The sequence below is a fragment of the Typopeltis vanoorti genome, chromosome 6, assembly GCF_054136105.1.
Source record: "Typopeltis vanoorti isolate ZY-2024b chromosome 6, IOZ_Tvanoo_1.0, whole genome shotgun sequence".
NCBI lineage: Eukaryota > Metazoa > Arthropoda > Arachnida > Uropygi > Thelyphonidae > Typopeltis > Typopeltis vanoorti.
This window is the reverse complement of record NC_143554.1, coordinates 21,003,703-21,025,797: the sequence shown is the minus strand read 5'-3', so window position 1 is coordinate 21,025,797 and position 22,095 is coordinate 21,003,703. Positions and strand designations below refer to the sequence as shown.

General features: G+C 38.2%; 1 protein-coding gene across 4 annotated transcripts in view; it reads left to right on the top strand.

The window, feature by feature from the left end:
- The window catches only part of LOC150105326 (echinoderm microtubule-associated protein-like CG42247), a 375,243-nt gene that overhangs the window by 318,546 nt on the left and 34,602 nt on the right, over window positions 1-22,095 (top strand). For all 4 annotated transcript variants that reach the window (XM_090394708.1, XM_090394707.1, XM_090394705.1 and 1 more), the window contains one exon: window positions 2,453-2,550. In XM_090394708.1, the coding sequence (XP_090250834.1) occupies window positions 2,453-2,550 (98 nt within the window). The remainder of the gene's footprint in view (window positions 1-2,452; window positions 2,551-22,095) is intronic.

The window sequence follows — 22,095 nt, the reverse complement described above, 5'->3', positions numbered from 1 at the left end:
AGATGAGGGGCAACATGGGCAGAACTGGTTATAGACCAAGAAATGAATTGTTATGCTTTTTTTACGAATGCCAGGAGTGTCACAAATAAGGGAGATGAAATTGTTATGTTGAATGAGTTTTTTGGTCCAAAAATAGTTGAAATAAGTGAAGCATGTCTGTCTGGGAATGACATCTTGATGGAAATAGAAATGGAAGGATACGATGTTTTTTTGTGAGGACAAGAAGGGAGTACTGCTGCTGCTGATGATGATGGTGGTGGTTGGCAGTGAGGGAATTATGTCCTCCTAAGGTTGAGATACAAGTGGGAAAAAAGTGGTAGTGAGCTTAAAGCAATATGTTGTGAGGTGGAGGTTGATAGAATGAAATATTTGGTTGGTTGTTGCTACAGGCAGGGGAATGTGGAGAGTGGAGACAAAGAAATATGTAAGCAGTATGGCTTAGTGAGCAAACAAAGAGTGATCGTTATGGGTGATTTCAATTATGGCAATATTCATTGGAATGAAGAGATAGTGTCTGGGAATAAGGAGAATGAATTTCTTGAGTTCTTAAGGGAGAACAGTCTTGGGCAATATATAACAGAGGGCACATGAGTGTTAAGAGTCTTAGATCTGGTTATCTACAAATATTATCAGAAGAGTGATTGTGAACAGAGTGTCTAATCTTCCCCCATTTGGTGAGACGAATCATGAAGTGATCACCTGGGTTGTAGCCAGTCATGTGAAAACTCCTATGAAGAAGGAACAACTGGGAGTCATAGTGTAGAAAAAGGAATTGAGTGGAAAGAAGACAGATGATGTTTGGGCATTGATCAAGAGCTATTTAACATCAGCAGTGTCTGAGTGTATTCCAAAGGCTTGAATAAGGTAGGAGTAAAATGGATGAATAAAGAGATTAAGCATGAAATCTGGAAGAAGGCACTGTGAAAGCAACATATGATGAATGTTGGTAATAATTAGTTACATAAAAAGTACAAGGGGTAGGCCAGAAATGTGACTTGGTTATTAAAGACAGCCAAAGTGCAGAGAAGAAATTAGCCACTCAAGGTAAGAAAAATCCTGGTGATTTCTTTTGATCTGTGGCAAGTAGATGAAAAAATAACCATGGAAGAATGCTACTAGTTGACATTGGCAGATTGGTAACAATGTAGAGGATTATTTGAAGTCCTTAATGAAAAGTGTAGAGAATATGGGGGAGAAGGGACAGGAAGTATATGAGGAATTAAGTAAACTTTGTATAAATATTGGAGTAAGAATTGACAGCATATCTCCATGTGTCTTGAAGAAATATCCTAGGGAATTAATGGCACTTTTGGCACACCTATTTAACATGAGCAATAGGGTGAATTTCCAAATATCAAGTTAGTTACACTGAACTGATATCCCCCACTTATTTCATTAGTGGGAATGTGCTGAAGCAAGTGGAAGTGATAATAAACACAGGGATGATCTGAAGTAAAACCTGAAATTTTGGGGATACATTGCAAGAATTGGAAAGAAAGTGAGAGGAATTAATGACAAATAATGAAGATCACACTGACATGTCCAAAGAGAAGTTACTACTGTTCTGCTGTGTACTTAATAAGGCCATATTTGCACTTCCACAAGCTAGATTTTTGGGATGATGGAGACAATGGAAAGAGTCCAGAGAAGGTGAATTCAGGTTATGAAATGTTGGAATTGAGGAATAAAATAAGGGAATACCATTTGTAGAAAGCTTGATAAATCGAAGAAAGTGGTGTGAGTTAGTGACCTGTAATTTAGTGAAGGGTTTTGTACCTAATCAATGCACAAAAGATTATTCATAGAATGAAGAAGACACAAGAGACTAACTATAATTTATATAAAGGATGGCATATATAGTACAAGGGAAAGAGATTATAGTTTTTTCTTGGAGAGTGATGATAGAGTGGAATATTATTATTAGTGACTATGGTGAATGCAAAGCAATAAATGCATTCAAGGATTGTGATAAATATTGCAGTGGATAGCAATGATCATTTATGGGTCTTGTCACTACTGAATTTTGATGATAATAATAAAATTAAACCAATAAATAAGAGAGAGAGAGAATACATAGGAGAAAAAATGCAGGGGAAAAGTGGTTGGTGAGTGGAATGCATTGCCTGAATGTGTTGTGGGTGTAGACACATTGAATCAGTTTAAAGCACAGTTGGATGAACATTGTGTGCAATAGTAGTATATCTCCCACGATGAGTCTCTGACTCCATTGACATCAGATGTTAATAATATATCATTCTGGATGGATAGCTGCCTCCCTTCATATTTCTTTTTCTTTTCTACATCATATGCTACTGGTAGGTTAAATATATATAATCTACCAGTTGTATATTCAGCTGGTGGGTTTATATAATGATATATGTAATTTATGCTTTTGTTAGTTTTTTTTTCCCACTGCTACTGAAATGATTATTTTACTTTATATTCCTTACAGATGGTTCTCTGTTTGCAGCAGGTTGTGAAAATGGTAATATATATTTGTTTGAATGTCAAAATAATGGCAAAACTTATAAACAAGGAATAAAATTAGAGGTATGTTTAGATAATGATGCTTATGATGAATATCTGTAATTTAAAAAATAATTATTAAAATTAATTGCTAGCATTCCTGTTATTGCAAAAGGCTTGTGCTACAGTAAATAGCGAAATACTCCATTTTACATTTTGATCCTCTGTGAATATATATATAGTTTTTAATTTAACTTAAATTTAAATTAATTTGAATATGAAAGAACTACTGAATACAGATGGTGTGAGGATGTTAGATGCAGAAGAGATTGTTCAACTAATGAGTGCCCATTTTGCTAAAAGCTATCAACCTGTATATGCAATTGAGCTCACTGCTGCATCTTCAGCAGTGTATGAAGAGGAGTTATTAGAACTGTTGCTAAAAGATTCTGCAGGAGTAGAATCTTCTCTGTTCTGAGGCTCAAATTATATAGCTTGGTTCAAAGGAATAGCCAGTTCAGCTGAATGCTCTCTTAGCACCTGTGCTGATATCCCATCTATTGCTGAATTCTTATTCAATTTGTGCAACAGTTCTAATAACTTCTCTTCATACACTGCTTTGCACAAGAGTGGTGCAAAGACCGATATCCAGCTATCAACCAATCAGTATCTTAGAAGTGAAGATTTTGGAAAAGTTGGTTAGGGCTTGCATTTAGAAATCAGTTGACAGAGAATCTCTGCTTTGCAATGAACAGCATGGGTTTACTAAGGGAGGTCATGTTTTAGCAACTTGCTTTGATTCTATAATAATGTTACCATTGGGCTAGACAAAGGGAATGGATACACCATGATACTTTTGGATTTTGCTAAGGCTTTTGACAGAATACAGCATGGAAGACTTGCATAAATTGGAGAGTATGGGATTGGATTATAAAATATTAGCATGGATATGAGGATGGCATGGGCTGACTGACAGATATCAAAAAGTAGTATATTGGTGAAGCAATATAGATGCAACATCAGTATTATTATTATTACTGGACACCTCCATGGAGTCCAAAGACTCATCGAGGGAGGGCACTTGCTCTACAGCTCTCCATCTCCACCAGCCACTACATTCATCATTTACACCAGCACCATCTACCACCGACCACCACTATTTCCACAGACAATCACAAACATCCATGCCCACGGTGGGATTTGAACCCGCAGCCTTTCGGCTGGAGAGCGGATGCGCTAACCACTCGGCCAATCAAGCTGGCTATAATAGAGCATGACTACAGAAGTGCTATTATGTATGCACTTTATTTATTTTTTTTTTTTATTCCACTACTAGACAGAGCTGTCTCAAATGTATTAGCTTTCTTGAGTGATTGCTTAAAGCAAAAGTGAGATGTACTTATTGAAACTTATAGAATCTGAAATGGAATTATTTGTATTCCATAATGTAGTGATCTCGCAATTATCTGGCCTTTCAATTAATCAACTCTTGAAAGGGTTAGTATGCCAACTGATTTCTGGAATAGTATACAGCACCATTTGGATAATTGTACCTTCAGTTATCCAAATGGCAGATTGTTCTTCTGCTGTGATTAGATAATTGAGAGATTACTGTAGATAATGGAGTTGGTTGCTTGGAGATGGAAATGCTCTACAACTCAGAGCAGTGGCTAAGAAAGAAGAGCAATAAGTTGGATGTGTTTTATTCATCTCTTGTCACTACTTAACTTATATATTAATGGCAAGTTGTAGAATATGAGGATAAAAAAAGCAAATGGTAAATGTGAGCATGCAGGAGATCATTGGATAGCAAACAGATATGAATATGAGAGAATAATGAGTTGGCACAATATTGGCCTTACAAGGTGGAACAAGAAAGTGTTTTGTATGTTAACTTAGAAGTACAGTTGAAAATTACTATGGCTATGAGGAGAGGTGGGGATATGAGGGATGATCTGAAATGCATCATATATATCATTTATCTTAGCAATTAGTGATTGCAAAACCAAAGAACATAAGGGTAGGATTTGGTATACAGTCGGGTCTCTTTTTATTCGGTAGATACGTTCCACAGAAGACCGCATATAAAAAAATCGCACAAAAAAATACCTAACTTATGTTGAAAAATTAAGGATACGTTCCATAATTTTCTAAAACCACATAAAAACATTTATAAAAATTCAGAAAAATAAGAATGCCTAAGTTTGTTTTAAAGCCTTTATTCATTTAATTTTATTGAAAAGTAACAATTCTTTTTACATTTTTTCATCAGAATTATCATCGCTATTGGACAAAATTCGGCAATGGTTGTGAATTGGTGCGAAATTACTTTCATCACCAGAAGAGATAGTTAGCTCATGTATGGTAAAGACAATGGTTCTTCACAAACAGAATTAGCCTCACCCTCGTTCTGTGCTAATTTTTTTCTTCTGACAATGTAATCAGTGATTAAACTTTGCGATGATGATTTTACTAATTTTTTATACAGCTCACGATATCCAGACATAAAGTTCTTCAGTTCACATTGGAATTTAAAGGCTCGTTTAGAATTTGTGTCAAAAACAGTAAAATGATTTTCCAATTTATTACAGAGTTCAAGACCTTTTCAAATTTTATTTGCAGCAAGGTTGACAGGTTTTCTTCCACTTCACTATCGTTTTCTGGATCTTCGATGATATCTAAAGTTAATCGTTATCCAACAATATCATCGTCACTTAAGGCATTATCCACAAGCAATTCATCTACATCATTCTGGCTAAATGTATCAAAACCTTCACCACCAATTTCATGTACCAAAGTAATGATTTCAGCTCATAATGTAGATGTTTGAATGCTTGCATTGTTTGCAACACATCCAGGCCAAGCTGCTTTCCAGCAGGTATTTAAAGTTTGTGGTTGGTCTTATTTCAGCAATAGCAGATGCAACATGATTTAAGCAGTCCAAAATAGAAAATTTTTTCCAAACGTCAGTTACTGTTAATGATTCATGTTCTAGTTTATCCAATATAAATTGAAAAGTGTGCTTAATGTAATATTTTTTAAAAGTAGCAATTATGCCTTGATCTAATGGCTGAATAATATTGGTGGAAAAAACTACCTGCACATTTGAATGTTCTAAATGTGGATGACTTGGTGCATTGTCAACAATTAATAAAACTTTAAAATCGAGAGTTTTTTGCTTCATAAATGTTTCCACTTCTAGTACAAAAGCAGTTATTGAACCATTCAGTAAATACAGCAGTTGTTACTCAGGCCTTTGTATTAGCCATCCAATGTACCGGCAGCTCTTTTAGATTTGAAGTTATGCACCGCATAACTTCAAAACCTCAAAAAAAAAAAAGATACGCATAAAAAGAGACCCGAGTGTATTTGCTATCATATTATTATTATTATTATTCAGGCCTCCAAGGAGTCAAAAGACTCATCGAGGGAGGTCCTTCCTAAGACATAAAGTCTGTCAAGACTCATCGAGGGGAGATCCCCCCCCTGAGAAACACAAAGTTTATCATACCACTCTTTAAAGTCACTGACCGTTCTCGCTCCCACCACTCCATCAGGCAATGCATTCCACGGCTCAACCACCCTCCACACAAAGAAACCACTCCTTACCCTCTTGTTCACAGTTTCCTTTCGTAACTTCCAGGGATGGCCTCTTGTCATCACTCCTTCCTGCTGATCAACCAAGCGAAAGAACTCCCCAGTGTCAACCCTGTAACCACCTCTCAACAGTTTAAAAGTCTCAATCATATCACCTCTCCTTCTATCCGCCAAACTCTGCAGTCCACATTCTCTCAGCCGATCCTCATAACTATCCTTGTACAGTCCTGAAACCATCTTTGTCATCCGTCTTTGTATCCTTTCCACAGTTAATTTATCCCCTTCAAATCCTGGGGACCAAATCTGAGAACAATAGTCCAAGTGTGGTCTGATCAGAGACTTATACAACGGAATGATAACCCTCTTATCTCTGCAGGTCAGTGTCCTTCTCATAATAGCAGCAATCCTCTGTGTTACCTTCACTACCTTTGCAATATGTCCCCTAAACTTCAGGTTTCTATCAATCATCAACCCCAGATCGCTTGTCTCCCCTACTTCCTCCAGTATAACTCCTCCCATAGAGTATGCAGCATCCCATCGATGTTTCCCAAACCTCAAGACCTTACATTTTGCTGCATTAAACTGACACCCCCATTCATTTGCCCATCTATCTAGCTTATTTAAATCCTCTTGCAGGGCTACCACATCTGCGCTATTACTAATAATCCTTCCCAGCTTCGCATCATCCGCAAACAACTGAATATCCCCCTGCAATCCACTGGCTATGTCATTGATATAAAGGTTAAACAATATATGTCCTAGTACTGAGCCCTGTGGGACCCCACTTGTAACCCTCTGCCTCCTGGAAACTGCTCCACCATACACAACTCTCTGATACCTATCAGACAGCCAATCCTGAATCCAGCTGACCAATCTGACATCCAGACCCATGTGCTGCAACTTAAATATAAGCTTATCATGTGGCACCCTGTCAAATGCCTTCGCCAAGTCTAAGAAAATTGCAGTATATGCCTTTCCCTCATCTAATGCTCTTGTAACTTTATTATAAAAGGCTAGCATATTGCTAAAACAAGAGCGTCCTTTCACAAATCCATGTTGATTCTCACAGATAACATTACCCTCATCTGCCCAATGCTGTACACGGTCCCTCACTACTTTCTCCAAGATCTTAACAACTACTGATGACACACAGACTGGCCTATAATTAGACACTTCCAGTCTGTTACCACCCTTATGCAATGGCACTATCTTACCTTCCTTCCATTCCCTGGGCACCTTTGCCAAAGCCAGACTTTCATTGTAAAGCCACGTTAAAGGTATTGTCAATTCGCTAGCACATTCTCTCAAAACTCGTGGTGAAATACCATCCAGTCCCACAGCTTTACTGACATCCAGAGTACTCAGTATCTGAAACACACTCTCCTCCTGTACCTCCAGACCTCGTACCAGTCCTATCCCTCTAGCATTAAAACTGACTCCTCCAGGATGAAATACTCTAATAAAGTGTTCATTGAACAATTCCACTATGTCCTCTGCATCAGTCACTCTATTCCCATTTTTATCCCACAATATCATTCTTCCACAGTCATTTCTCCTCCTACTGGCCACATAGCTAAAAAATTCCCTAGGATTTTCTTTGGATCTTAGGGCCAATCTCCTCTCATATTCCAGTTTCGCTTTCCTTACCACACTAGTCACTCTTCTGGCCGTGTCTTATATTCTTCACCCATCCTCTCTTCACCTGTCTCCTTATATCTCTTCCATAGCCTCTTTTTCGCATGCAGTTCCTGTTTAATGTTGTTTGTCATCCACTTTACTCCAAATTGCGCCCTCTTCTTCACTCGTGGTATACAACTTACCATTGCTGATAACAAATATTCTTTCACAATTTCCCACGCACTGGTGATATCCCGGCCGTCCAATTCCTCCCTCCATGAAACTTCCCGAAGTTGACGTCTAAGACTATTATAATCACCTGCCTTATAATTCCACATAAGTTCCCGTCTCTTTGATACTCCTGCATGTCTATTCATTTTCCATGTCAACACCATATGGTCACTCTCTCCAACTGGTGGGAGAGAAGTCAACTCAGTTATTATCAACTCTTCTGATGCTATAACCAAATCCAAAATTTTTGAACCTCTTGTTCCCTCTGTTACATGTTGCCTAAGACATTTGTTCCTCAAGAATTCTAGAAATTCCATTCCCCTATTGTTACATGCATGTTCCTCTCTCCAATTTATACTACTGAAGTTAAAATCTCCCATAACAATCATTCTTCTTGCACTTGCCAAACTTAGCTGTCTAAACATCTCCTGGTCCCCATCCTCTGTGCTCCTGGGTCTGTAGCAACACCCCACTAAATATCCTGTCTTGCCTACCTCTAGCTCACACCATACGCTCTCAAAATCATTTGTCTCACTTCCTTCCAAATTCTCCACTCTTAGAGGACATAGGTCATCACTTATCATAAGCAGCACCCCACCACCACGCTTTCCCCTCCTATCCTGACGAAAAATGCTATACCCAGCGACTTCTATTCCTGTTTTTATATCCCCTTCTGTCAACCACGTCTCAGTGATCGCAATAATTTTTGGCCAGGCTGATGCTATCTGCGCCACCAAATCCTCTCCCTTATTCCGGATACTCCTGGCATTAGTATACAGCATATAAATGCCATTGTTTCTATACCCAGCCTTATCCCTTCTAGACTCCACTGGGCTCAGTGTTACCTGACATTGTCTCCCTTCTCCCAAGTATCCATTCCCACAAGAGGCCACCCCTGCTATCATCCTCCCTGGGACACACTGACTCGTTCAGAACAGCAATCTCTCCAGATGCCTACGTCCTTCCTCATTCAAATGTAAACGGTCTCTCGCATACAACTCCTCTCTTTCCTCAAACGCACTCCAAGCATCCACATATACCAGTCCTCTCTTGTCACACATTCTCGCTATTATGCCATTCAATATCACCGCTCTTCTGCTCAGCTCATCATTATCATACCTAGGCAACACGCACACTATTTTTCCTCTCTCTGTCTTCTTCCGTACAGTCTCAAGCAAAAATCTCATATCTCTCGCTGCCCGACTTACATTACCACTCAAGTCATTCGTTCCTACCATCACAATCATCTCATCCACCCTTTCACCTCTCTTAATTGCCATAGCCACCCTTTCTATTGTTCCTCCTGGCAAACACTCCTCACGCATCCTATCTTGAACACCACGGATCATTGAGTCGCCATACATTATACCTCTTACCATTCCTTCGCTCCTATTGTTTCCATTCTCTCCTCTTCTTTCATTCCCATACCTCTCTCTTCTACTGTTTCCATTCTCTCCTCTTCTAGCACTCCCATACATCTCTCTCATTCCCTCTCTCCTACTGTTTCCATTTTCTCCACTTCTAGCACTTCCATATCCCTCTCTCATTCTGTCTCTCCTACATTCATACTCTTCATTATTCTCCATGCTAATTTGATAGTTTAGATTTATTTGAGAAGACAATGTAGATTTTTAATGATATAATAGCAAAAATATGTAGGAAAAGAGGATTGGTTACATCTGATGAGAGAAAATATTAGTATACTAGAGATGGATTGCATTTGAATGAGATGGAATTATGTCTTTAGAGAGGTTATTACCATATGGCAGTGGAGTGTGGAACCAGAGAAATTAGTTATCAGAAGAATGCTGGATAGCCTGCCACAGATAATGGTTGAAACTTGAAAGAGCAATAATGGTATAGGGCTGCTAGCTGCATTCTGGAAGTGCACTACCTTGTTTATGTAAAAGTGTCAGAAATAAGAAGACTGAGTTTGTAGCTTTGTAGTTATAGGAAGTTCTTTCACCAGAAAGAAAAATAAAATATACTTGACAAAAATTATATTCTTGTTTTTATTCTTATTTAATCCAAGTCTCAGCAAAACAAAATTTAACATGTGAAATATCTTCACAAATAGGCTACTTGTATAGAGAGCATCTGATGTAACATCAAGTTGCCTTTTTGTATCCCATAATGCATAATACCCTTTCTTGGGCATGTATAATACCATGCATTCTGGTGAGAGTTACAACCCAGACTTTCACTTTTATTGGGGTTTTTTGTGAGTTTAGATCTCTCATCATTGGCCTTTCTTAATATAAAAAGGGTGCTGAGAGTCAGCAGTCACAAAAAGAAAAAAAAAGTAAGTGAATGATAGCAGAAAGCTAGAAAAAACAGGCCTCAGTCAACTAGTTTGGCTTCCTCTCACTAACTTCTAACCCTATCGATAATTTCTCCTTCATTCCTCTTCATTTCATAAACCTTACAGTGCTGAAATGATTTCAGCTTCAGGATTGTCCATAACTAATATTTTAAATGCCAACCCCCTTGTGCCATGACTCCTCCAGTGGTCTGCAGACAGAAACAGTCTTGGCATATTTCTTTAAAGAATTATGTAAATACAGGAGATCCGCTTTGCATGCCCATAGAGTCAATCATACTGTGCCTTAAAATCATTCCCTGTCTGTACACATGTTGCCCTCTCAAAAATTTACTTTTGCTCCTCTGTGCAACTTCCAGGGACGACCCCTTGTTCTTTGTCTTTTTCCCATTGTGCTACACATTGGAAAAACTTCCCAGTATTCATTTGGTAATCACGTCTCTCAACAGTTATTATGTTTCAGTTTTATTATCCCTCCTCCTGACTAACAAACACTGTATATTATATTTTCTCAGCAGCATTCCAAAACTTTGATATCTTTAGATCCAGCATTATTTCAAAGCCGAATGTAGAAACTATGGAAGTTTTGTAAAAATAAGTTGACCAGAGAGCTTATGGAAATACACTCATCAACATTCACAAGTTGCCTTAGCAGGGACTACTTAGAAAAAATAAGTGCCACCAAAGCGTCTATATATTCACTTTTTGTTAGTCCATTTTGATAAGGTTTCACTTTAGGTTTTTTCTTTATTTTAGTGAAAACTCTAATATCTTTGCTATCTGTGTTTTTATCCTTTCTAAAATTTCCTCATTCCCCCTTGATCCAAGTGACTGTAAGTGAGCACATCTGCACAGGAGTCCAGATGTGCTCTGATTGAGATCTATACAATGCACCACTATATTCTTATCTCTGATGGTTACTGTCCTTCTCACAGTTGCAGCAATTAATTGTGTAGCATTCTCCTGAGCTTCATGTCATAAATTACCACTCCAAGATCTTGCCTGCTTTTCCATCTCTTCTTGTACCAGCACATAAAGCCATCATCTCTGAATCTCAATATGTAAAATCTTACATTACATTGTCATTCCAACTCATTGGTCTACCTTTTCAACCTAGTTAAAATCTCCCAAAGAGCCATATCAGCATCACTTCTAACCCTTCTCATATTATCATCTGTTAACTACATACCCCCCCCCCACCAACAATCTATTCACAGTATTAACATAAAGAATGAACAGCAATATTCTGCCTAGTAATGATTGTTGTGGAATCTCACTTATTATATTTCTCTTCTTGATACTACTTTTAATAAATACAGAGCTCAGAAATTTCTCAGCTAATTGCCTATCCAATTCACTAGCTGATTATCAATCCAATCTGCTTAACCCACTCAATGAAATTTAAATAGTAACTTGTGTGGCATGAGAAATTGATATTTAAATGCTTTTACAAAAGTTTTAACACGACTGCTCTTTAACAAATCCATGCTGGCCCCTTATTCACCCATTCCTGTATAAAGAACCTTGCCACTTTTTCCAAAATCTTAACTACTACTACTACTGAAAAAATGCAAAGTGATCTATATTTGATGCTTTCATTGTGCATACAGCAAAATCTCTTCCAGCCTTATTGACACCAGAGTACTTATTACATTCCAAATATTTATTTCAGTCACTTGCAATCCCTCAACATTTCTATTTTCTCTCGATCAAAGCCAAAATGCAACAGCATAAAATACTCTGATAAAGTGATCATTGAACAATTCTGCTATGTCACAAAAAAAAAAACCACCTCTCTGGGATGCTATTCTTTTCACTTTCTTAGTTTGAACTTTGTACTCCTTATACAACTGCTTTCTCCTTCTCTGCTATAGCCATTTCAGTCCCTGCTTAAGCCCCATCTATTTCACTTTAAATCCTCCCCATTCTAGTAATAAAACCTGCTGCTGATTATAAAGTATTCCTAAAATAATTCAAACACTAGTGATATATTTTCCTTCAAGCTCTCTTATCTATGATGCAGTAACTCCAAATTAATTCCTTTCTTCTTGAAATTTCTATTCTATATTGCCCACCTCCACACCACACATTAAAGACACTTCCACCATTTTCCCTTCTGGTTTCCCCACTGAGAGTGGACACTGCTAATCTTCTATCACAAGTAAACGCAAGACTGTGTTTTGGTGACATTGAATATAATGTGGTTGTCCTTGCCCCATTGGAGGATAGTATGTATATCAATGTTTAAGGCACTAGTTGTAGATGATCTTATAGCCTGAGATGTCAGAGTACTGCATGGCTTGTCAAATGAGTAGGATGAGTGGAGAGTACTATTATCTGCAAAGCTGTGGATGGGATTGGTGGTTATTATGAGTATAGGTCTTTTATTAAAGATAAATGTTGAAAATCTGGCTGTGAGGGCAAACATGCTGCAGATAAGTATAACAGTAATTCAGGTAGAAAGGCTTATACGTTGGCTATTCATAATTATTATTATTCAGGCCTCCATGGAATCAAAAGACTCATCACGGGAAGTCCTTCTTAGGAAACGCAAAGTCTATCAAGACTCATTGTGGGAGGTCCCTCCTAGGAAATACAAAGTCAATCATAACCATTCCTTAAAATCATTGACTATTCTCGCTCTCACCACTATCAGGCAATGCATTCCATGGTTTAACCACCCTCCATGTAAAGAAACCACTCCTCACCCTGTTGGTCACATCTTCCTTTCAAAACTTCCAGGGATGGCCCCTTGTCATCATTCCTTCCTGATGTTCAACGGAGCGAAAAAACTCCCCCAGTGTCAACCCTGTAACCACCTCTCAACAGTTTAAAAGTGTCAATCATATCACCTCTCCTTCTACCTACCAAACTCTGCAGTCCACATTCCCTCAGCCGATCCTCATAACTAACATTGTACAATCCTGAAACCATCTTTGTTATCTGTCTCTGTTATCTGAAACCATGTTTGTTATCCTTTTCACAGTTAATTTATCCCCTTCAAATCCTGGGGACCAAATCTGAGAAGAGTAGTCTAAGTGTGTTCTGATCAGGGTCTTATACAACGGAATGATAACTCTTTTATCTCTGCAGGTCAGCATCCTTTTCATTATTGCAGCAATCCTCTGTGTTACCTTCACCACCTTTGTAATATGCCCCCTGAATTTCAGGTTTCTATCAATCATCAATCCCAGATCTCTTGTCTCCCCGACTTCCTCCAGTAGAGTATGCAGTATCCCATCGATGTGTCCCAAACCTCAAGACCTTACATTTTGCTGCAACCAACATCCCCATTCATTTGCATATCTGTCTAGCTTATTCAAATCCTCTTGCAGGGCTACCACATCTGCACTATTACTAATAGCCCTTCCGAGCTTCACATCATCTGCAAACAACTGAATATCCCCCTGCAATCCACTGACAATGTCATTGATATAAAGGTTAAACAATATAGGTCCCAGTACTGAGCCCTGTGGGACCTCACTTGTAACCCTCTGCCTCCATGAAACTTCCCCATCATACACAACTCTCTGATACCTATCAGACAGCCAATCCTGAATCCAGTTGACCAACCTGACATCCAAACCCATGCGCCGCAACTTAAATATAAGCTTATCATGTGGCACCCTGTCAAATGCCTTTACTAAGTCTAAGAAAATGGCAGTATATGCCTTTCCCTCATCTAATGCTCTTGTAACTTTATTATAAAAGGCTAGCATATTGATAAAACAAGAGTGCTCCTTCACAAATCCATGTTGACTCTCACAGATAACATTACCCTCATCTGCCCAATGTTGTATATGGTCCCTCACTACTTTCTTCAAGATCTTAACAACTACTGATGACACACAAACTGACCTATAATTAGACACTTCCAGTCTGCTACCGCCCTTATGCAACAGCACTATCTTACCTTCCTTCCATTCCATGGGCACCTTTCCCGCAGCCAGACTTTCATTGAAAAGCCAGGTCAAAGGCACTGTCAATGCCCTAGCACATTCTCTCAAAACTTGTGGTGAAATACCATCCAGTCCCACTGCTTTACCGACATCCAGAGTACTCAGTATTTGGAACACACTCTCTCCTGCACCTCTAAACCTTGACCCCTCCCTATCCCTCTAGTATTAAAATTTACTCCTCCAGGATGAAATACTCCAATAAAGTGTTCATTGAACAATTCCACTATGTCCTCTGCATCATCACTCTATTCCCATTTTTATCCCACAATGTCATTCTTCCACAATCATTTTTCCTCCTACTGGCCACATATTGAAAGTTTATAATAAATTTAGTTTAATCCTTTATCCAAGTGTGTGCAAACAAAGTTTGTGCCTGAAAGTATCTTCAGGACTGGGGGTCAAGTGGTACAACACTGGGTGACTCCTTGCAAAGGTGGAGCAAGCTACCAACACTTATTGCTTTCCTTACCATACCAGTCACTCTCCTGGCCTGTCTTATATTCCCCATGCATCTGCTCTTCACCTGTCTCCTTATATCTCTTCTATAGCCTCTTTTTCACATGCAGTTCCTGTTTATATTGTTTGTCATCCACTTTACTCCAAATTCTGTCCTCTTCTTCACTTATGGAATACAGCTTACTATTGCTGCTAACAAATATTCCTTTAAAAAAAGTCAAAATCATTTTTGATGGTTTTGATTTTTGATTATTTTTGAGGAAATTATAACATATACTGAATATTAATTACAATAACTTTAATTAATACTTCTGATATTTCAGCAAAGTGAAATTGCCATCATCATGGATCACAGAACAATGATATGTGGATGGAGACACTAAATTGGATAAATGAGGCTGAAGAAAAACAGAAAGTTGGACCTAGAGTCCTGGATGACATGCTCTAGATCTTTGGCCATTGGGCAAAGATCTGAGGATGACTGCTTTCCAAATTTGTGGCAGTTTCATGCACACAAATTTATCGAGGTTTGGAAAGTTTCTCAGAGCTGAGGCAGATTTCAGGAATAGCCTCTCATATTTGTATTTGCTGTGGTGGAGTAGAGGGCCTTCTTCCAGCGTATCCTGTGGTGGGTGTGCATAGCTTTATGTTGGATACTTGCTGGAAGAATGGCACTCTACTCCACTGCAGTGGAGTAGAGCAGTCTTCTTTCAGATTTCATTCTTAATCTCTTCCTTTATCCACTTGGCATCTACTTATTGAGCCTTCTGACCTTCAGAATACATTAATGCATTGATGCTGTTAAATATCGCTTAGTCAGCACTCAAATCTCTTTACTGCTTAACTCCTCATTCCATTGTATAGCTCCAAGCTTTTCATAATTATTGACCCTTGTAGTTTGACAGAGAAGTCTTCATATGGCTAGTCACTACCCAGTGATTCCACTGAGGAAAATGTGGCATCTCACTCACAATCACATCCTCTGATGAAGTAATCAGATCTAAGACTCTCAAATCCCCACCTACCCTTCTTTACATATCACACAAGATAGCTGTCTCTCAAGAACTTGAAAAATTCGTTTTCCTTATTCCCAAATGTTATATCTCATCGTTCCAGTCTATGCTGCCATAATTAAAATTACCCTCCCTTGTTTATTAACCTAACCTAAGCTTACATATAACCATCCTCCACATTCCCTGGCCTATAGCAGCATCCGACTATATGTATCATCCTGTCAACTTCTACCTCATATCACACTGTTTCTAAACCATTTTGCTACTATTTCCCTCTTGCATTTCTACATATGTGGACATAATTCTCATGCTATCATCAGTGACACTTTCCCCCCTGAAAAGCATCATACCTTTCCATTTTTATTCCTGTAAGGATATCATCCTCATTCAACCATATTTCATCTATCCCAACAATTTTGGGCAAATAAACTCAGTGAAACAATTTCAAACAATGCCCCTTATTTCTTCTGCTCCTGGCATTTATAAATAAACACAGTAGTTCATGTTTCGGTGTATAACCAGTCCTACCCATACCACTTGTGAGTTGCAATTTCTCATCACACCTGATCTTGCATAATCACCTTTATCACCATTTATCTCTTCAGACTTGACTACCCCTCCCCCATATCCCAGGCTGTTCCATTCTTATGCTAATCATTCCCACACACGTGTGAGAATGATCGGCCTACATTTACTCTCCGTATGCTGTGTTTCTCTGTCTGCTTCGACCCTTCTCCCCATTTCCTCCCTTCTCTCTCTTTTGCATTCCTATTTTCTCATCATTTCTACTACTATTTATAACCATTAACAAGCACCTCAGTCTTATCTTATCTTTCACTTTACTTCTTACTTCCCCTGATCTCCTATTCACATCATTCATTGCACTTGCTTTTAGCAGCAGTCTCACACTAGAGCTAATCAAATGCAATCTCTCACTTTTGTACAAAACCCATCTTCCCTGAAATACATCCCACAAATTTATAAACTCCACTCCCCTTTCCTCACACATCTCCACCAATATGTTATTCATGATTCTTGCTCTCCATCTCACTCATTGTCATACCTTGATAACACTTTTCTATCACACTGTTATCTTTCACTCTCCTCAATACCATCCTCATATCCACTCTTACATTCTCCTTATGTTCAACCAAATCATCTGTTCCTGCAACTACCATTAACTCCTTAGCTCATTTACTTCTCATTCCAAAGCATCTTGCCTATTATCCCTCCTGGGAAACAGATCTTGTGGAGACTATTTCATTAACCACAACTCTAATAATGTAATCTCCATACATTGCTTTTTTTTTTTTTTTTTGAGTCATTCATCACCTCTTTTTCTCTACTTTATTCCATTCTATGCTATTGCATTCTAGCAATTTGACTCCTTCAGTCTCTCTCTCATTCTTCCGTTCCTTTCTTTTGCTTTCCCACTCTCATTTCTTTCTGTTTCCTAATTCCTACTTTCTTTTGCTTCTGTAATCTCCCTTTTGTTTCTTCATTCATACATTCTTTTACTCCCAGTTTCACTTGATTTCATTTCATTATTTGTACAATCTTTTGCAATTGCATTTATGCTAGCTTTAATGTGTAACATGTGACAGTATTATCTAATTTGTAGATTGCGAGTTATTATGAGATATTTGAGCATGGAATGTGGTGTGGTTAAATTTCTAAGGTGGTATTACTTTGACTGCATTGTTTCTTGTTAGTGCTCTGATACAGTGTGGTAGTGAAAGGTGGATCATTGTGTAGGTCGGCATGAAACACAAGTGAAGTGAATGGCATGAATCTTTCAAAAAATGGTATGGTGTCGTGAATGTGGTATACATGCTTGGGAAGGTGTTGAAGATGTTTATGTGGAGAGGCTGAATAAGAGAAAGGAGCGAGCGTAGATATGTAAGAAGTATGATATTCTGATGGACCATGAGGCATGTTTAAACATGCTGTCATAACTGAAATGGTAGTTGAGGAAGACTGTGCAAACGTTGAGAAAGTGGGTGAGAGTGATAGTGAGAAAAGAGATTGATAAAAAAAAAAGGGTTCGTTAATGATGTCATAAAACAGAGTGAAATTAATGGTAAGATGGTGAGCAAGGTTGATGGTAAACAAGCTTGTGAGACTGATAATAAGATAGAAAAAGTGAACGATAGCAAAAAAAAAAAAAAAAATTACAAGATTTGAAAACTGAATTGCTGATGAGGCAAGCAATGAAGCAGATGCAAAGTGAAATTAAGAAAATTGTAGATAATATGTATGGAAAAGTGAAGAAGATGGAACAAATGATGTTGATATGAAAGCAGTAACAAAAGACTGAGTGGCATTGTACAGGAATTCGATTATTAGAAGTGCGATAAACGAGAAGATGCACAAGGTTTGTTTTCTGGGAGGTAAAATGAATAGAGTGTTTGAGGCATTGGATATGCAAGTAAAAGAGTTGGTAGTCATTGTAGAGACAAAAGACTTGATTGGGAACAAGGAGAATGTAAGATTAGATATCAGGAGGTTGTTAAAAAGGATAAAAGATAATAGTGTAATAGGAAAGGTAGTCAAGTGTGTTGCCCGGGTATCACAGTGATGAGATGAAGCAGAGAGTAAGGATTATAATGATACGTTAGTGGAAATGTATGAAGTGAAAAGAGCACAGTTTGTTAATGTGTAGAATGAGTTTGAAGGATGAACCGAACTTATAAGAGTGATGGAATGCATTTGAATGGTTTTGGTGTGAGTCATTTGGAGATATTGCTGTTGCTGGAAGGGAGAATAATGAGTACAGAAAATGAATCTGAGAAAGTAAGAAGTGATGTGTAAGGGAGATTGAAGTGGTGCTTATGAATGGAGAAATGAGTAACATGAGTGTAGGGAATGAGAGAACAAATGTGCAAGACAAACAGGGAAGCAGAGAGATTCAATGAAAACAGGGAAATACAGTGGAAGAAAGGTTGATGCTCAAAGTGGAAGTGAATGTGTGTATATGTAGACAAGAAAGTTCTGGGATATATGGAGAACAGATGTATATCAAGAAGGTTCTGGGATGTATGGAGAACAGATGTATATCAAGAAGGTTCTGGGATCGGTAAGGAGAAAAAGAAATGGCTTGAGGAAGGTATGGAAAAATCACATCTAATAAGTAGTATCAAGGACACTTGTTATAGATCCAGGGATAAGCTATTATGGTTGTATACGAATGCTGGAAGTATCAGAAACATGGGAAATCAAATAGTTGCATTGATTGAATTCATTCGACCAAAAATTGTTGCAATAAATAAGACATAGTTGGATGAGGATGACATCCTGACAGGAATAGCATTGGAAGGGTATGATGTTTTTCATGATGATAGAAAGGGTAAAAAGGGATGTGAGTGGTACTAATAATAGAAAAAGTTATGTTGCTATAGACTGGTAATGTGGAGGGTAACGTACCATAAAATATATAAGCAAATTAGCAAAGTTAAAAGAGATGACCGTTATGGATGATTTTAATTATGGCAATATAAATTTGGATGACGAGATAGCATCGAAGTAAAGAAAATGAATTGCTTGAGTTTATGAGGGATAGCTATCTGAAACAGTATGTTACAGAAGGGACACAAGGATTTTCAGGGTCTTGGATTTGATCATCTCATCCAAGGATGTTATAAATGAGGTGTCAAATCTCCCTCCAGTTGGTAAGAGTGACCATGTAATGATTACCTGGGGTGGCTGCCAACCATATGAGGACTTCTGAGAGGAAAGAGTATATGTGGAACTATGAGGCTGGTGATTATGAGAAGCTCAGGAGACAGCTTGTAGCTGTAGCACGGAAGGAGGAGGAGTGGATGGAAAGGAGATTAATGCTGCTTGGGTGCTGTTTAAGAACTATCTAGTAAAAGCGATGTCTAATTTATTCCAAGGGTTAGAAGGTTAAGTAAGGTAGATGTGAAATGGAAGAATGAAGATATTAAGCAATGCAATACAGAAAAAAAGAAGGCATTATGGAGGCAGCATAAGATGAGTGGCAATACTCAATTCCATGTGGAGTTGAGAACAAAGAACAGGCAAGATGAATTACTTGGTTGGTAATGATAGAAAAAAGTGCAGTATGAGCAGCAGTTAGCTAATGAAGCCACAAAAAACCTTATGGAATTCTTTTGATAAGAAGCTAGAAAAAAAAAAAAGGTTATGGTAGAATGACATTGATTTTAGAAAAATGTCATAAGGACAACTGCTACAGAGGATATAGTTAAAATATTTAATGAGCAGTTCTTTCATCCTTGTGAATATGACAGAGTTTGAGAACAGTAAATGAGGAGGAATAGGAGGAGAGAGACTGAATGAGCAAGAAGCATATAGTGAATTGAGCAAACTTGATTAATAAGGCTGTGGACCTTGATTATATATCACCACTTATTTTTAAGGAATGTGCCAGGGAGTTAACATTTGCCTTGGCATATTTGTTTGATATGAGTCTACTGGGTATAGTAAATCCAAAGGAGTGAAAGACATGCAAGATTGTACCACTTAATAGGGGGGGGGTGACAGAACTTGAGCATTAAATTATAGGCCAATCTGGGTGTCAGATGTTGTGGTTAAAGAGTTGGAGAGTTATTGAGAACTTGACAACAGTAGTATTATCTTTGATGGATAGCACAGATCTGCTAAAGGAAGGTCATGTCTTATTAATTTACTCATTATTACAAATACAATGACAGTTGCAGTGGCCAAGGGAGATAGATACAGTGGTATTCTTGGATTTTGCATATGCTTTTGATAGATTCTCATTTCATCTCATCTTCCTTTTCCTCTTTTACCTTGTGGTGTCGAGGGTTTATTAATCATCGGACCTCAAACTGCTCACAGGATAAGGTGGTCAGCCCTCTGCCCTGGTGTATCCTATGTTTGTAGTGTTGAATTCTCAAGGCCGGTTTGCCTGCTTTGTGGGATGAAAAACCTCAGGATAAACTGGGGAAAAACCCTACTGTCCACACCCAAGACCGGCTAACTTGGCTATGGCTGAGGAAGATCCTTCAGCTCCTCACGTTACCGACGGGAATCGAACCTAGGACACTCCTTTCCCAGGCATATGGTCGTGAAGCAAACAGCCACTAGACTAACTGCACGGACCTTTTGATATATTAACACATGATAAGCTTATAGTCAAACTGGAGTGGATGGGATTGGAGATTGGCTATCTGACAGGTATTAGCAAGTTGTGTATGGAGGAAGAAAGTCACTAGTGGTGTGCCTCAAGGTTCTGTTTTAGGGTCATTGCTGTTTACCCTGTATGTTAATAATATTTGGAAAGATTTGGATGGGGATAGTCAGTTGTTTGTGGATGATGCAATGTTGAGAAGAACTTATGAGGAGTAGAGCAGATGTTGTAACATTACAAGAAGACTTGAACAGACTAAGTGAATGGACCTGGGTGTTGGGGTGCCAGTTCAATGTTATGAAATGTAAGGTTTTAAAATTTGGTAAACAAAGATGGGAAGTGGAATGTACTCTTGGTGGAAATATATTGTTGGAAGTGGAGGAAATAAGAGATCTTGGGATGATGATGATGGATAAGGATTTAAAATTTAGAGGAGACATCTATGCTGCCAAAATTGTGAGGACAATACAATGAATTCTGTCAATCATGCAGAGGACACTGACTTGTAGAAATAAAGAGATTGTGGTTACATTGTATAAGGCCTTGATTAGGTGACATGGACTACTGTACACAGATTTGGTCACCTGGTTTTCAAAAGGACAAAGAGATATTGTAAAGGGTCTAGAGATGATTGACTAAGGTAGTTTCTGGTCTCTGAAAAGTTGAGTATGAAGAAAGGTTATGAAGATACAATTTGCACTAGTGGATAGAAAGAAGAGGAGTGATATGACAGATATACAAGTCGGCGAGGGATTGTTATAGTATTAATGTTGAAGAGGTTTTTCTTAAAATTGTGGGAGATGGGGGAAGAACTGATAGCTGTATAAGGAGGGTGAGAATAAGGGAGTGAGATGAAGATTTTTTGCAAGCAGAATTGTGAATGATTGGAATGCCTTGCCTGAGAGTGATGCCTGAAGAGAATTTGAATGTATATAGAGAATGTATTTAAGGCATGGTATGAAGAGCTGGGTCTATGATAAAGGGATTTTCAGTGATAAGTCTTGGGATAATCATAATATTTATTATTAATACACCCTCCATGGAGTAGCAGACTCATCGTGGAAGGTTCATTCAACTGACAACAACAACATATCTATCATACTGAATCTTAAAATCTTTAACACTCCCTCCATTAACAACATATTCCAGTAATGCAATTCACTGACAATTCTACATGTAAAAATCTACTCCTCATCCCCTTCTCACCATACTCCTATATAACTTTCGGGGATGGCCTCTGGTTCTTCCCCTCTCGCATTCAACTCTTTTTATAATCCTCCCTGACTTAATTTGATAAAATATCCT